At 39.3% G+C, this 12,097-nt stretch overlaps 1 protein-coding gene across 5 annotated transcripts in view; it reads left to right on the top strand.

The window, feature by feature from the left end:
• PARN (poly(A)-specific ribonuclease) overlaps window positions 1-9,653 on the top strand; it is a 60,609-nt gene extending 50,956 nt beyond the window's left edge. For 4 of the 5 annotated variants that reach the window (XM_080354327.1, XM_080354328.1, XM_080354325.1 and 1 more), the window contains 3 exons: window positions 1,788-1,977; window positions 7,874-8,064; window positions 9,536-9,653. In XM_080354327.1, the coding sequence (XP_080210453.1) occupies window positions 1,788-1,977; window positions 7,874-8,064; window positions 9,536-9,588 (434 nt within the window). In that variant the 3' untranslated portion in view covers window positions 9,589-9,653. Of the gene's footprint in view, window positions 1-1,787; window positions 1,978-7,873; window positions 8,065-9,535 lie in introns of those variants that run through there. The other variant, XM_080354329.1, reaches the window with a different exon arrangement.
• The last annotated feature ends 2,444 nt before the right edge of the window (window positions 9,654-12,097 follow it).

Genomic DNA, 12,097 nt, shown 5'->3' with positions numbered 1-12,097 from the left:
ATATAACTTTTTATATTAAATATATTTACATATATGCATGTATTTGTGTATGTGTCGTATGAATAGGTTTCTATAAAATGCAAGAGAACAAAGTTGTCTTTATTCAAAAATATTGACTCTTACACAGATTTATTTTAAAATAGTCTTTAGGCTGCGCAAGGATGATTTTCCCCCCATTAAATACAGGCTGGGTTTGTAAGGGAAGTAAATGGAAGACCCATAACTTTGGCTTTTAGTTCGTAGCAAAGCAAATAATGTGAAATGGTTATTGTGTTTTAACAAATCACTATTTATCAGATGATCCATGGTAACTATGTGCTTGATTTTAGCAAGTGAATACATGCTTGAGTTTAACTAAACAAACAGTCCCGTGAGGAATGTCGGCTGGCACGCAGGAACCACAGGGAGCGCTATTAATTCATTCATGATGCCTTCATGGGCAATAAATACACCGCTCATTCTTACAAACACATCCTGGAACTCCACAGTTCGGAACAGATCTGAGGGGTGTGAAGGGAGGAATGCAGAACATCTTGCTTAGCGCAACCGTCTCGCGGGGCCGTTCATCATAATTGCTGGTGTCTGTTTGTGGCATTAAATATACAAAGCTGTTGCTGAGTTTTATGTGTGTTTGAAAGGCTTTGCAGCAGCATCTCTGTGCCCTAACGTGGTGCAGGGATTCGCTGCACAGCCAACATGCAGAATAGATGATTATCCTGAAGGATAATCAAGGAAAACAAGCAGATCTGCTCACCTTCCTCCCTTTCCTGCATTGTGCTGTTGGAACGTGCAATTTGCAGTGGAGGTGATACAGAATACCTATATTCCAGATGATAGCGCTTCACCGACAATCCCAAAGTTGGATACACATCTGAAATGTTAACAAAAAGGTTGGAAACGGATCATAAAATCAGAATTTTGTCTCCACTACAATTATGATATATTAAAATAACAATCTGAGTGGAGGGAGTTTTAATGTTGTATTTCAGCTGGTTTCCCGGTTGGTTTTCAATAGTTCCTTTGAGCGGGTGGTGCTGCAGGCAGCAGAGGACACCAGTTGACAGCTGAGTTTGCTGATTCACGGCCCCGCGGTGGCTGCGGGCCAGGCTGCCACTTGGGAATGCTGCTCAATTGCTGCTCTGCGAAGGCACTGAAAGTTACTTCTTTATGTTTTGAAGCAATTCTAATTTTGCATGGACAGAAATCCTTATACCTTGAACTCGCCGTCTTTTTTAGTTGAACAGAGACCAAACTTTAGATACAGGATGGACCAGCTGGGTATTAGTGAAGTGCTGCTTCCACGGGTATCTTGTGCAACCAAAAATGCAGCTCCAATAAGCTTATGTTTCACAGCAATCAAACAGAGTTTTGGCAAAGGCTTCCCGATGTCGTCTTTTCCTGGCAGACTTGCAAAATAAACCTGCTGGGTTAAGTAATGAGACTAAAAGGGAAAAAATCCAGGAAATCTTTCCTTGCCAACAAGCAATCTGGAAGAGGGTTACGGCTGAAGAATTGATGGCTTCTCATTTAAAAGAAAACTCTTGAGTAAATTTAACCCCTTTTACATGAAGTCGAACTCTGAGAACTGTTTGGAATACCTAATTTAAATGTAACGTGAATGTAGGCGAGTAAAGTGTTGGGGTTTTTATCACTAACAATGGAAGTAGAAGTTATTTATATGAACAGAACAAATAACTTGCTGCCTTCTGCTTTTCAGATGATTTCAGGAGAGGGCCTGCTGTCGTTTCACAGTGTCTTGTGTATAACATTGCTCTTCTTCCCCGTAGCTGTAAACACCAGCAGATATGCTGAGAGTTATAGGATCCAGACATATGCAGAATATGTTGAGAAAAAGCATGAAGAAAAGCAGGCAAAGAGAAAATGTACAGAAGACAGTTGGAAGGAGATGGAGAGAAAGCGGTTAAAAACTCAGTGCACACCGTACCTTTCCCAGAGCCGATACTACTGTGTTAACAGGTGAGACTTTTCCTGGATTGCCAACTCTTGTAATTTTATTGTGTTTTTCTTAGCAGTCCAGCAACTTTCAGGTAGTTCTTAACCAATAGGTGACTTTCTGTATGTGTTTCTTTGCATATAAATCAGTAGCGGTACCTCAGCTGTCACGAGATCGTAGGTAAAGGAGCAGATGGAATTTGGTCGCAAATGTGATTAGATGAATCTTTAAAATATTAGGATCACGAGGGCAGGTCAGATCACGGCTTCTGAGCTTGATGGAGCAGCACCGTTCCTTATAACCAACAGAAAATAATTATTGATTCATTTGGCACCTCTGCATGGTTTGTGTCACCTGGAAACTTGGCTGTCATCTTACACCCGTGCAAAAGCCCTCTCGGTGTTTGGCTGACTTCCCATGGTGACAATCCTGCCCCAGAGAACGCAATAAATTGTCACTTTCAGCAGTCCTGATGAAATTGTCCTTGTGCTCCAGGAACGGCAAGGCAAATGGTAATAACCTGCAGGGCTTTAAGTTTTTGGAGTGAAACTTGAAAAGGGTTTCAATTTGTTATTTAAGGACAAAATTAAGTCGGGAGATGCCAGGTTTGATTCTGGTGCAGTGTGGCGCTGTGTGTATCTCTTGTTCCATTTTTAGCCTCTCATATTAATGACAGGTTTTGGACATGATGGGAACAGGAGGCTCCTTTCTCAGTCATCTGTGGAGCTGAGAGCGGGAAGAGTCTTTCCATGTTAATGTAATTATATAATGGACCTATTAAGTTATTGCCATTCTTTCCCCCCCTTTCCCCCTCCAGATTCTATCAATTCTATATAAAAATAAACTTCAATGGAGTGCATGTTATATTTCTGTAAGGTGATGGTTTATGGGGTTTTGTTTGGTTGGTGCTGGTTTCGGTTTTGTTGGTTGGTGGTGGTTTGTGTGTGTGGGTTGTGGGGTTTTGTAAGTTTTATTTTTTATGTATTTTATTTACCTGGTTAGTCAGACCAGACGAGATGGTCATAAAACCACCACTGAGGCCTTTCTGCTTTATCTTTCTTGGGGACGCTGGGATGAGTTCTGGCTGTCACTATAAATGCTGTCTGTCATCTAACAAACATACTAACGTTGTTCTGTTCTTCTCACTTCCATGAGCTTATGATTTGCCTACTTGCAAAGTTAAATGCAGGTGTGTATTTTGGCCAGCTGTCAAATTTTGTCACGGTGGGAATTCTAAATGTGCTAGAGATGTGTTTGATACCTCAAAACCACATGGAAGAACTGGGTGATAAAATCCCTGTGAAATGAAGTTGGTTTAATTGGGATGTTGTACACAGGAGAACTTGGGAGTGAGGGGAGGAGCTCTGAGCGTTGTCCTGGGTTACATGTGGCTGAGGTTTAGCTCTACAGTCAAGTCCGAAAATACTTATCACATCTTGAGTTGACCGCAAAGAAAAACAAAGTCCTGGTTGTATTTCTACTGGAGGAAACAGATCTCAGTGAATGCTGAGTTTTGGGCATCTCAGATTCTAGAGAGATGGTAGGAGTGGCAGCTCATGGTTTGAAGCATACTGTCGAGGTTTGATTGTGGGGTGACAATGAAACCCTGGCAGATGTATTGTTAACCTCCTCTCCTCCCCCCTTTTACCCCCTCCCTCTCCCCTCTTCCCACTCAGCACAGGCGATCGGGAGGGAAAGAAGGACAGAGAGAAGAGAGCTGGGAAAATTAACCATGTTTTACTAATGCTACTGATAAAATAGAGAAAATAATACAAAATATACAAAACCAATCTTGAAAGTCTCAGCAGCTGCAGAGCTGGCAACCAAAGTCCTGGACTGGACTCTGCAGCCAATCGGAGCTGGATTCAGTCTGTCACTGGCCTCAGTTCGCAGGGATGACTCGCAAGGTCCTCTCCTAATGTCGCCATAAGGAAAAGGGAAAAAGGAAATGAGATCCTTGTGATCTCCCACTTTTATCTGAAGTATCAGGTGAATGGGATGTTATACACAGTTGGTCAGTTTCTTGGTCACCTGTTTCTCATTGCCCCTCTGGCGAGATGCTCATCAATAACTTCGCATTCCATTGCTGTGTTCACCAAAACATGGATCTGGTTCTCCAGGAAAATGCAGCTCATATGAAGCTTTAGCTGACGGGCAAATTCACTAAAAGAGAGACTTGTTTTTAACAAAGCCAGGACACATACACAACTTCTTCTAAGATACACTTTGGAAAACAGGAAACACAGAAAGTTTCTTTATTGTTATCTCAAAAACAAGTTGGAGGACTGCCACAATGTGTAACTTGGCAAATTGCTGAATAAAACGTTCAGTTAATTCTTTCATTAAAATCATGATACGCCACAATGAGTTGTGTGCCTGAGCACTTCATCTCCTTGAAAATGTTTCATCTGTTTTTTTCTAGTGTTGTAAAATTCTACAAGAATGAGCCTGTAGATGATCAACACTTCGATAGCCTTGGATAGCAGCCTTGATTTTGTTGATACAAGTGTAATCTGGTTAGGTATAACATGGAACCGCAGACCTTGTGGTCTCTCAGTTCTCTCAAGATGAACATTTTCCTTTTGTGTCCAAAGATATGTCAAAAATATTTATCTTTTTATATATTATATGTAACCGTTTTATATAACATATCATAAATATTTTTATAAAGCAATCAGGACAAAAATATGTGTGTGCATGTCTATGTGTATAAGTTTATCCAGATGAATATCTAATATATAGTTGAGCACTCAATACTTTGATGTTTCTAGCAGCTGATCTCCTATAATAGCTTCACATTACTACATCCTTTATTTATTTATTATTTAATAAGCTCGCTGCATCAGTCTCTGCCAAGGAGCACAGCTGCAGAATAGCTGTTCCTGTCCATGGTGACAATATATCCTGGCTACTTTTTCATTCAGTAATGAAGTTGTTGGGTGTTTCTCATGAGGAACTTTTGTCTTAAATTGATAGATTGATAAGTATGTAACAAAGGTTCTTTAATTCCTGTCTTACTATAAAAATATAGTCCCATATGACAGAGGAACTTCAGAAAATAGAGTATAATAGTATTAGTAGCAGCCACAAGGTAAAACCACTTACAGTTAACACAAACCCCTCACATATAACTTATTACTGCTTATTAGTTTTAATGGGAATACGACTGATTGTTAATGTCCGAGAAGCAGAGGAAAAACTGATGCATTTGACAAAAAGTAGTTAATAAGATCCCCTTCTCTAGAGCTGTTCACTGTTCAGAACAGATGTCTGGAATGGATGTATTATAGAGTATTGCATGTATTATACGGTATTGGATGTATTATAGAGTATTGGATGTATTATACATACTGGCTGTGTTGTGCTTAGCAAATAACTGCCATCCAGCTCTGCCCTGACAGTTCCATGCAGGGTTTAAAATCTTTTCCTTAGCAAAAGAGCATTAAACCATCGCGTGAAAAATCCAATAGAGTATGTTCTATGTGAAACCAGATATCCTGCTCTCCTTGTAGTTATTCTAATTTTCCTGATCATCATCTAGGAAGGAGTAAAATAAGATAAGGCCAGTGACAAAAGACTTAGAGTAGGATTGAAGTGCAGGGCAGTGAGAGGTCATTTTGCCTCAGGGGTGCTGTGGCCAAGGCCAGGAGTGCTGCGGCACCTTCTGCTGAAGATAATTTAGCTCTTCTTTGAAATGTTCGTGTGTTTCTGCTGATGATACATTTTTACAGCAGTGGTTGTTTATAGTGGTTCATTATTAAATAAGGATAGAACTGGGAAAAGCTGAGTCATTAAAGATGTGGATAATAAATACTGCAAGCAAATATTCTGGCATCCTAATGTTGTTTCAGATTTTACCTACTCTTAAACTGAAATAACTGATTTTTATGATGGGTCAGGGTCCTCCCCTCAGTGCTGTTCAAAGTGGCAAGAGAACACCGGGTTTATCTTTTGTTTAAATGAAATTTAATTGAAGTGGGACATCTTATATATATATATATGTCCAGGCCAATTCAAGAAATAAAGAGTTATTGATAATGAATTACATATGTTTTGGATTTTGTGCTGCTGTTTTGGTTTGGTTTTTTTTTTTTGGGGGGGGGGTGTTGTTTGTGGTTTGTTTCCCCCCCACCCCACTTAAGGTATATGCAGAAAGAACATAAGGCCTAAATTGAATTAATTTATTTAGCACTTGGGTACACGGCTAAATGTGCAGTGAAGGTCAAGAACTTGTTTCCTTGTTTCACTTTATTTGCAAAAATTTCTCAAGAGTCTAAGTTGAAAGCAAAATAAATTCAGTCATAAGACCTTTTGAAAAGGAGCTGTTTCCTCCAAGGTCCCTTCTTAGAGTCAAGGGCTCGTTTTAGGTCTGAGCAATCCTGGGATCGTCATTTGTGGCTCCTGAGTTTTTTTCCTTATATATATTTCAGAATATCTTTCCCAAAAGTAGAATTCCTGCAAACTTTTCTAAAGAATATCTATAAAGTAGTTTTTCATTTTCTAAATGCTCTTTCTTCACTAGACCTTTTTCCTTTCCAAGCCTCATTTTTGCCCGTTGTACAATCCTGCAGCGTGGCCAGAGGATAAAGTCCTGTCCAGCTCTTTGGCTTGCAGCTTCCTACCCATGGGAGTGACTGGATTTGTGAGAGACCGTGCAAGAACACGGTGTGTGACCGTGGGAGGAAGCACCAGCTATTCATCCCAATCAATGCTGCTTGTGCTCCTACAGTGGAAGCAAGAGCATGAGGCGTAATCACGCATTTCGTGTTTGTTTATTGCTTTTGAGCATCCCAGAAAGGGTCTGGTTTAAATTGCAAAATGTTCAGCTGCAAACATTCCTCTTACAAGCCAAAACTCTACAGCCAAATGTAACAGTCTGTTAGCTGAAACCTTATTGAAACATTGTCATTCCCTGAGATTGTTGATCAGAAAGAAAAAATAGAATAGCTTGTAAAGCTTTGTTCTATAACTTGGTATTAATTTTTATTTAAATAAATAATAGAACATGGGTTAGATGCATACAGCCCTTTTGTGTGGTTTTTAATGAAAAGCTAAAGGTTTATAATTCTAAAAGTAGCCTTTTAAAAAATCAGTTGTTCTCAAAGAGCATTAAAATAGACATTTAAGTAGCTGATACTCACATACTCAAAAGTTTGTAATGGTAACTATTTTTTAATTAGCCCCTTTGCTACTGCATTCTTTCTTATACTCTTGCTAATTTGATTTGAATATTGCAATTTGTCTTTCAAGGAAACTTAATAGCATTCCAGTTGAACGAAAATCTCTGCAGTGTTATTTCAGTGTATGCAGAATGAAATGGAGCTCCAAGTTCATCTTCATGCTATATTAGTCAGGCTTCATTCAAATCCTACCCGGGAAATGAGTGTGCAATTTTTGTGCTTTTTACTTTACCAGCCCATTGGATGGTAGGACTTTTCACTTAAAGACATGGTTTACGGTTTATTATGTGGAGCTTGCTGGTTTTCTCTACCTTTATGTAATAGAAATGCTTTTAAAGTGCATGTAGTTCCAGCAGAGAGGATGAAGTCAGCAGTAGCAGCCTTCATATCCAGACGTGTGTTTGAGGCTTAGCAGTCGTATATAACTGTCTGTTGAGAATGCTTTACAGGAGCTTTCAGAACTAAGAGAATAAAAATTAAAGTTAAGCGGTTATAGAGAACAACTTTAATCACATTTGAGTTGAGTGATCTCATCAGAGTAGTAGCTAAGCCTGAGACACCTGTAGTATGAAGGAATTTTATAGTTAAGTCAGATCCACAGATAATGTAATTTCATGGTACTCTACTTACTAGAGTTTACTCTACTACCTTCATAGGCATTTAATAGATGTACAAAAACTAGTACCTACTTAGTAGTTATTCTTGACTTGTTGATAAGCACATTTCTTCTACAATTCAGTTTTACAGCTACCAGTACAGTGGGAAAGAGAAGCATGAGTCCCATTCAGGAAGAAACAGGTGATGACATGGAAGAAGGAGAAGGCCAAGACCCGGAATATGACCAGCCAGACTCCTGTGCAGAGCCCCTTCCAGACTGTAAGAAAAGAGCCAAAAAGTTCAAGAAGATGAAGACAGAACAGGTTCCAGCAGGTGAGCGCAATGTTGGTGCACGTGGTGCTCAGTTCTGTGTCAAACTGCCCTGGGCCTGAGCAGAACTGCAGTTGTGCTCTTGAATGTCTTAACTTTTCTGATTTCTGTGAATGTAACAAGTCACTGTTGTAAGTTATTTTGCAATAAGATATTTAAACTGAAGATTGCACCATAAAATATTGTAAGAACAAAAAGCCAAAAAAACACCCTGTGGCAGAATGCAAACCCCTCTCTCTCCCCCTACTCCTTCGCTATGGAAGGAGCAGACACATCTCCCTCTCTCTGCTGCTTGAGCCTGACAGCTGCTTCTGTTTGGCCCCAGAGCCCCTGGCCAGGGCCGTTAGGAGAAGGAAGCGCAGAGGTGCCAGGGAGACGCTGGGTGCCCATGGCCAGTGTGGGGGATGTTTGGAGGCTTCAGGGGCACCCACAGCCAGTGTGGGGTGCAGAGAAGCTTCTGGAATGCCCACAGTCAGATCTGATCAGGCTATAAAAACAGGATTCCCGTGGAGACTCCGCCCCTTGCGCGGATCTCTTGGAGCACAAGCTGAGCAGCTGCCGCCGGGAGCCTGCCTGCTGCCCTCAAAGCTAATTAAGGTGCCCTTTCAATTAGCACTTTATATATACTGATAGTATTGCACTATCAGCCCTTAGTTACCGTTATTTGTGATATAAGAGATTTCTGTAGGTTGAGGAAACAACTGTATTCCTCAGGGACTATATTTCCAGAGCCTGCCAGTTGTTAAAGCCTGAGGAGTCTCACTTTCAGGAGAAGCAGACTTTAGAAAGTGGAAAAAATAGTATTGCAGCCTGTACAAAAAGAGAGGTAATCAAATAACCCTTGGTCACGTGAATTTCAACCTCAAAAGATTTGGTTTTTATTGATCTATTTATTGTTGATTCCATTTCAGCTTTTGTTAGTAATTTTGTGCAGAAGTGGATTAGACAATATTAAAAAAAATAAGTCATATGTTTAATTATTGGTCATCTGGAGTGCTGCTAATATTGAAGTACATTCAAATATTAATATTAATAGCTAAAACTTCATTGAAGTATCTGCTCTAGCTACTTTTCTGCAGAAAGCAGTATTGTATACCAAGCATCATTTCTCCTGATTTGGTTGGGTAAAATCTTAGCTGATTCAAAAGCTGTGCTGGGAAATTGCTTTGTCACGTAGTTCAACTACAGTAATTCCAAGTAATTGCACAATATACATTCTGTAATTCGGCGTAATATAATATTTACCATTTGGGTAAAAAACTTGTCATTAATCTTATTTTTTTTGTACTTACTCATAAGCAGTCTCATTGTTTCCCTTTGTAAATATTTACTTGCCAGGAATGCATCTAGAGCCTCACTCTAAAGGAGAAAACACATCTTTCTATGCTCTGAAATATTAAAAGTATTCTTAATTTGTATTCTTTTCAGATTTGTATATTGAAGTCTGTAATATTGTTCCGTGACTGTTTTTCAGGAAGCCTCACAAGCAGTTCCACTGGAATTTTTGAAGTCCCTGAAACATGGTAGGAGACAACTGCCTTAACAAGTGGAATGGATTGAAAGCAGTTGCGAGAACAGCCCTCTTGGAAGCCATACTTTATTTAAATAAAGTGGTGTTAACAAAGCAGTATGTGTCCTGAAAATCAGTTTAATTATTTTAAACTGTTTATTGAACAATCACTGTCAGTTTTACTTGTGTGTATATTAACCAGTCTATGATTCGTTGTTGATCATGTGAAGTCCTTGCTGTCGTAAGTGATGTTAGAGTTCAGAAGCAAGACTCCTGTAATGTGGTCACCTCCTTGGCATGCTGGCTGTGAAACATACCCCAGAACTGCACTCGTCCCCCGCTCAGCTGTTCCCTGCGCTTGAGGGACAAATCTCCTCATCCTTCACTACTTTTTCAGGCAATATCAGTATGCTGTCAGCATTCTTGGAACAGGTAGAACCGCAGTTTCGCATATTGCTTTCTACCAGTTACTTTATCTGGAAAGCTTTGTTAGTTTTCCATTCTCTACCCTTCCGCCCCATGCAGCCAGGATTCTTCTAAATAACAACTTTACATGTACCTTATCCTTTCAAAAAACTGTAAGTTTCTCAAACATTAATTTCCTGGTGGGAGGTAGGTTTTTTTTGTTTTCATATCTGTTGCTGTTTTCACTCTTAAGTCCTGATCTGTTTCTTCCCTCCTTCTTCCCCAGCTTGTGGGGTTTCTGTAAGAATGTTTTTTGGTACCTATGACAAACCTGCTAACTGCACCAGCCCTTTATTTGTTTAAAAATGGACCTGAATTGGTAGATTTCAGAAAATGTTTGATATTTAACATTTTTGTATCATGGAAATTTAAAAGATATGTATTTCCATAAAATGAAAATTAAAGACATTTTCTTAGGAACTAGTTTGGCTTGTTTGTTAGCTTCTGAAATGGTTTTAGTGAACTCTTGTTTTTTCTTCATATTATAAGCACTTTTTTTGTCAGCCTGTGATTAGCAGATCCTTTTGGTTCCATGGATTACTTTCAAAATATTTGTGAAGTGTAACCAAGAAAAGCAAGCCTGTTATCAGAAGATTTCAATTGCTATGCATTTCTCTTGGAAAGGGGAAAGAAAGAAAGAAAGAAAGAAAGAAAGAAAGAAAGAAAGAAAGAGAGAGAAAGAAAGAAGAGAGTTCTGCAAATCAGCGAGTTGGAAACTGTTGCTGTGGAAGAGCAGAATATTAAGGAGGCTTCATCAGACTGTATTTACATTAGAGTGGGAACCACTGTCATTTAAACAATGCAATAACCTGTCTGAAGGTATGCCAAGATTTGTGGGTTTTTAAATGCTTGAGAGTGCTATCTTGAACTTGCATTGCAAAGGGGGAAATTTAAAGACTATAAATGTTAAATGTTTTATTTCTAACCTTGGACTAATACCAGAAGTAGTATAATTAAGTTGTTGGTTTTTTAACAGCAGCCATATAATCACATTCTCACACTAAAATGTGGGAAAGGAGACAGTGTTATTAGTGATGCAAAGGCCAATTAGTAAGCAAATTCTTCTCTCAAGGGTCCAGAGACTTTTTCTTCTCTCAGTCTCATGAATTTAGGAGTAAATACTTAAATCACTTTTATCTTGAGTGTCCAAACCTAAAAGAAACTCCCATTTTAGTTCTTAGAAGATACGCAACACTGGAAGAAAAATTGTATGAAACATTCATCTTTTATGCAGATGATCCAGGTAGCTTAAACGGTGTTCTATCCAAATGCTGCGGGGATGTTATTAACTTTGTATCCTAAAGAACTGGCATAACATGATTTGGGAGGGAGCTAGGAGTCATGATGTCAAAAGGATACAAGAGAACTGCTCAGTGTCAGCAGTGTAGGTGAATAGGCGAGGAAGTCTCTGCTCAGGAGCCGCAGGGGCCTGTGCTGCTGCAGAGATTCCACCTGGAGTCGTCACTGTGAGGCCATTGGGATCTTCACGGCACCGACTTCACTCTCAAACAGTGACACAAACCAGGGAAAATACAAGTGTTAATTGTATTACAGTTCAATTGCTTAAAAACTTGGGCTTTTTTAGAGTAGGCCTTGGATATCCCTCTCTAAACTACAAAGGTTAAGAGATACTCCTAGTACAGAAATACCTTCCTCCCCTCCCAAATAGTAATTTTGAGGAGCAGGATGTAATTTACCTGTAACTAATACTTCTTAAGAAAATAGTGCTCTTCCATTTCCTAGTCCTTACATGTGTCTGATTTTTCCAGTTAACACCTAGGTAAGCTAATAAAACATTGACTGGATGCTGGGCTATAATATTTCTAATACTAATTTTAGGTGGAGAATTGTCAGTGACAGGTGGTGTCCCTAAGAAGAAACTGTCCCCATTTATACCGCATGAGACCTCATTATTCCGTGGGGTTTGGTGCTCTTCGGTTGAAATGAAATCACTAATTCTAGAAGGGAAAGAATGTAGCTTCTTAAATTACATCCACATGTGTTTCCCAATGTACGTTTAAAATATGTACGTAGAATTTAGATCTTTGCAGCATTTGTTGC

Source organism: Nesoenas mayeri, assembly GCF_963082525.1.
Source record: "Nesoenas mayeri genome assembly, chromosome: 15".
NCBI classification, from domain to species: domain Eukaryota; kingdom Metazoa; phylum Chordata; class Aves; order Columbiformes; family Columbidae; genus Nesoenas; species Nesoenas mayeri.
This window is presented reverse-complemented; position numbering and strand designations above follow the sequence as displayed.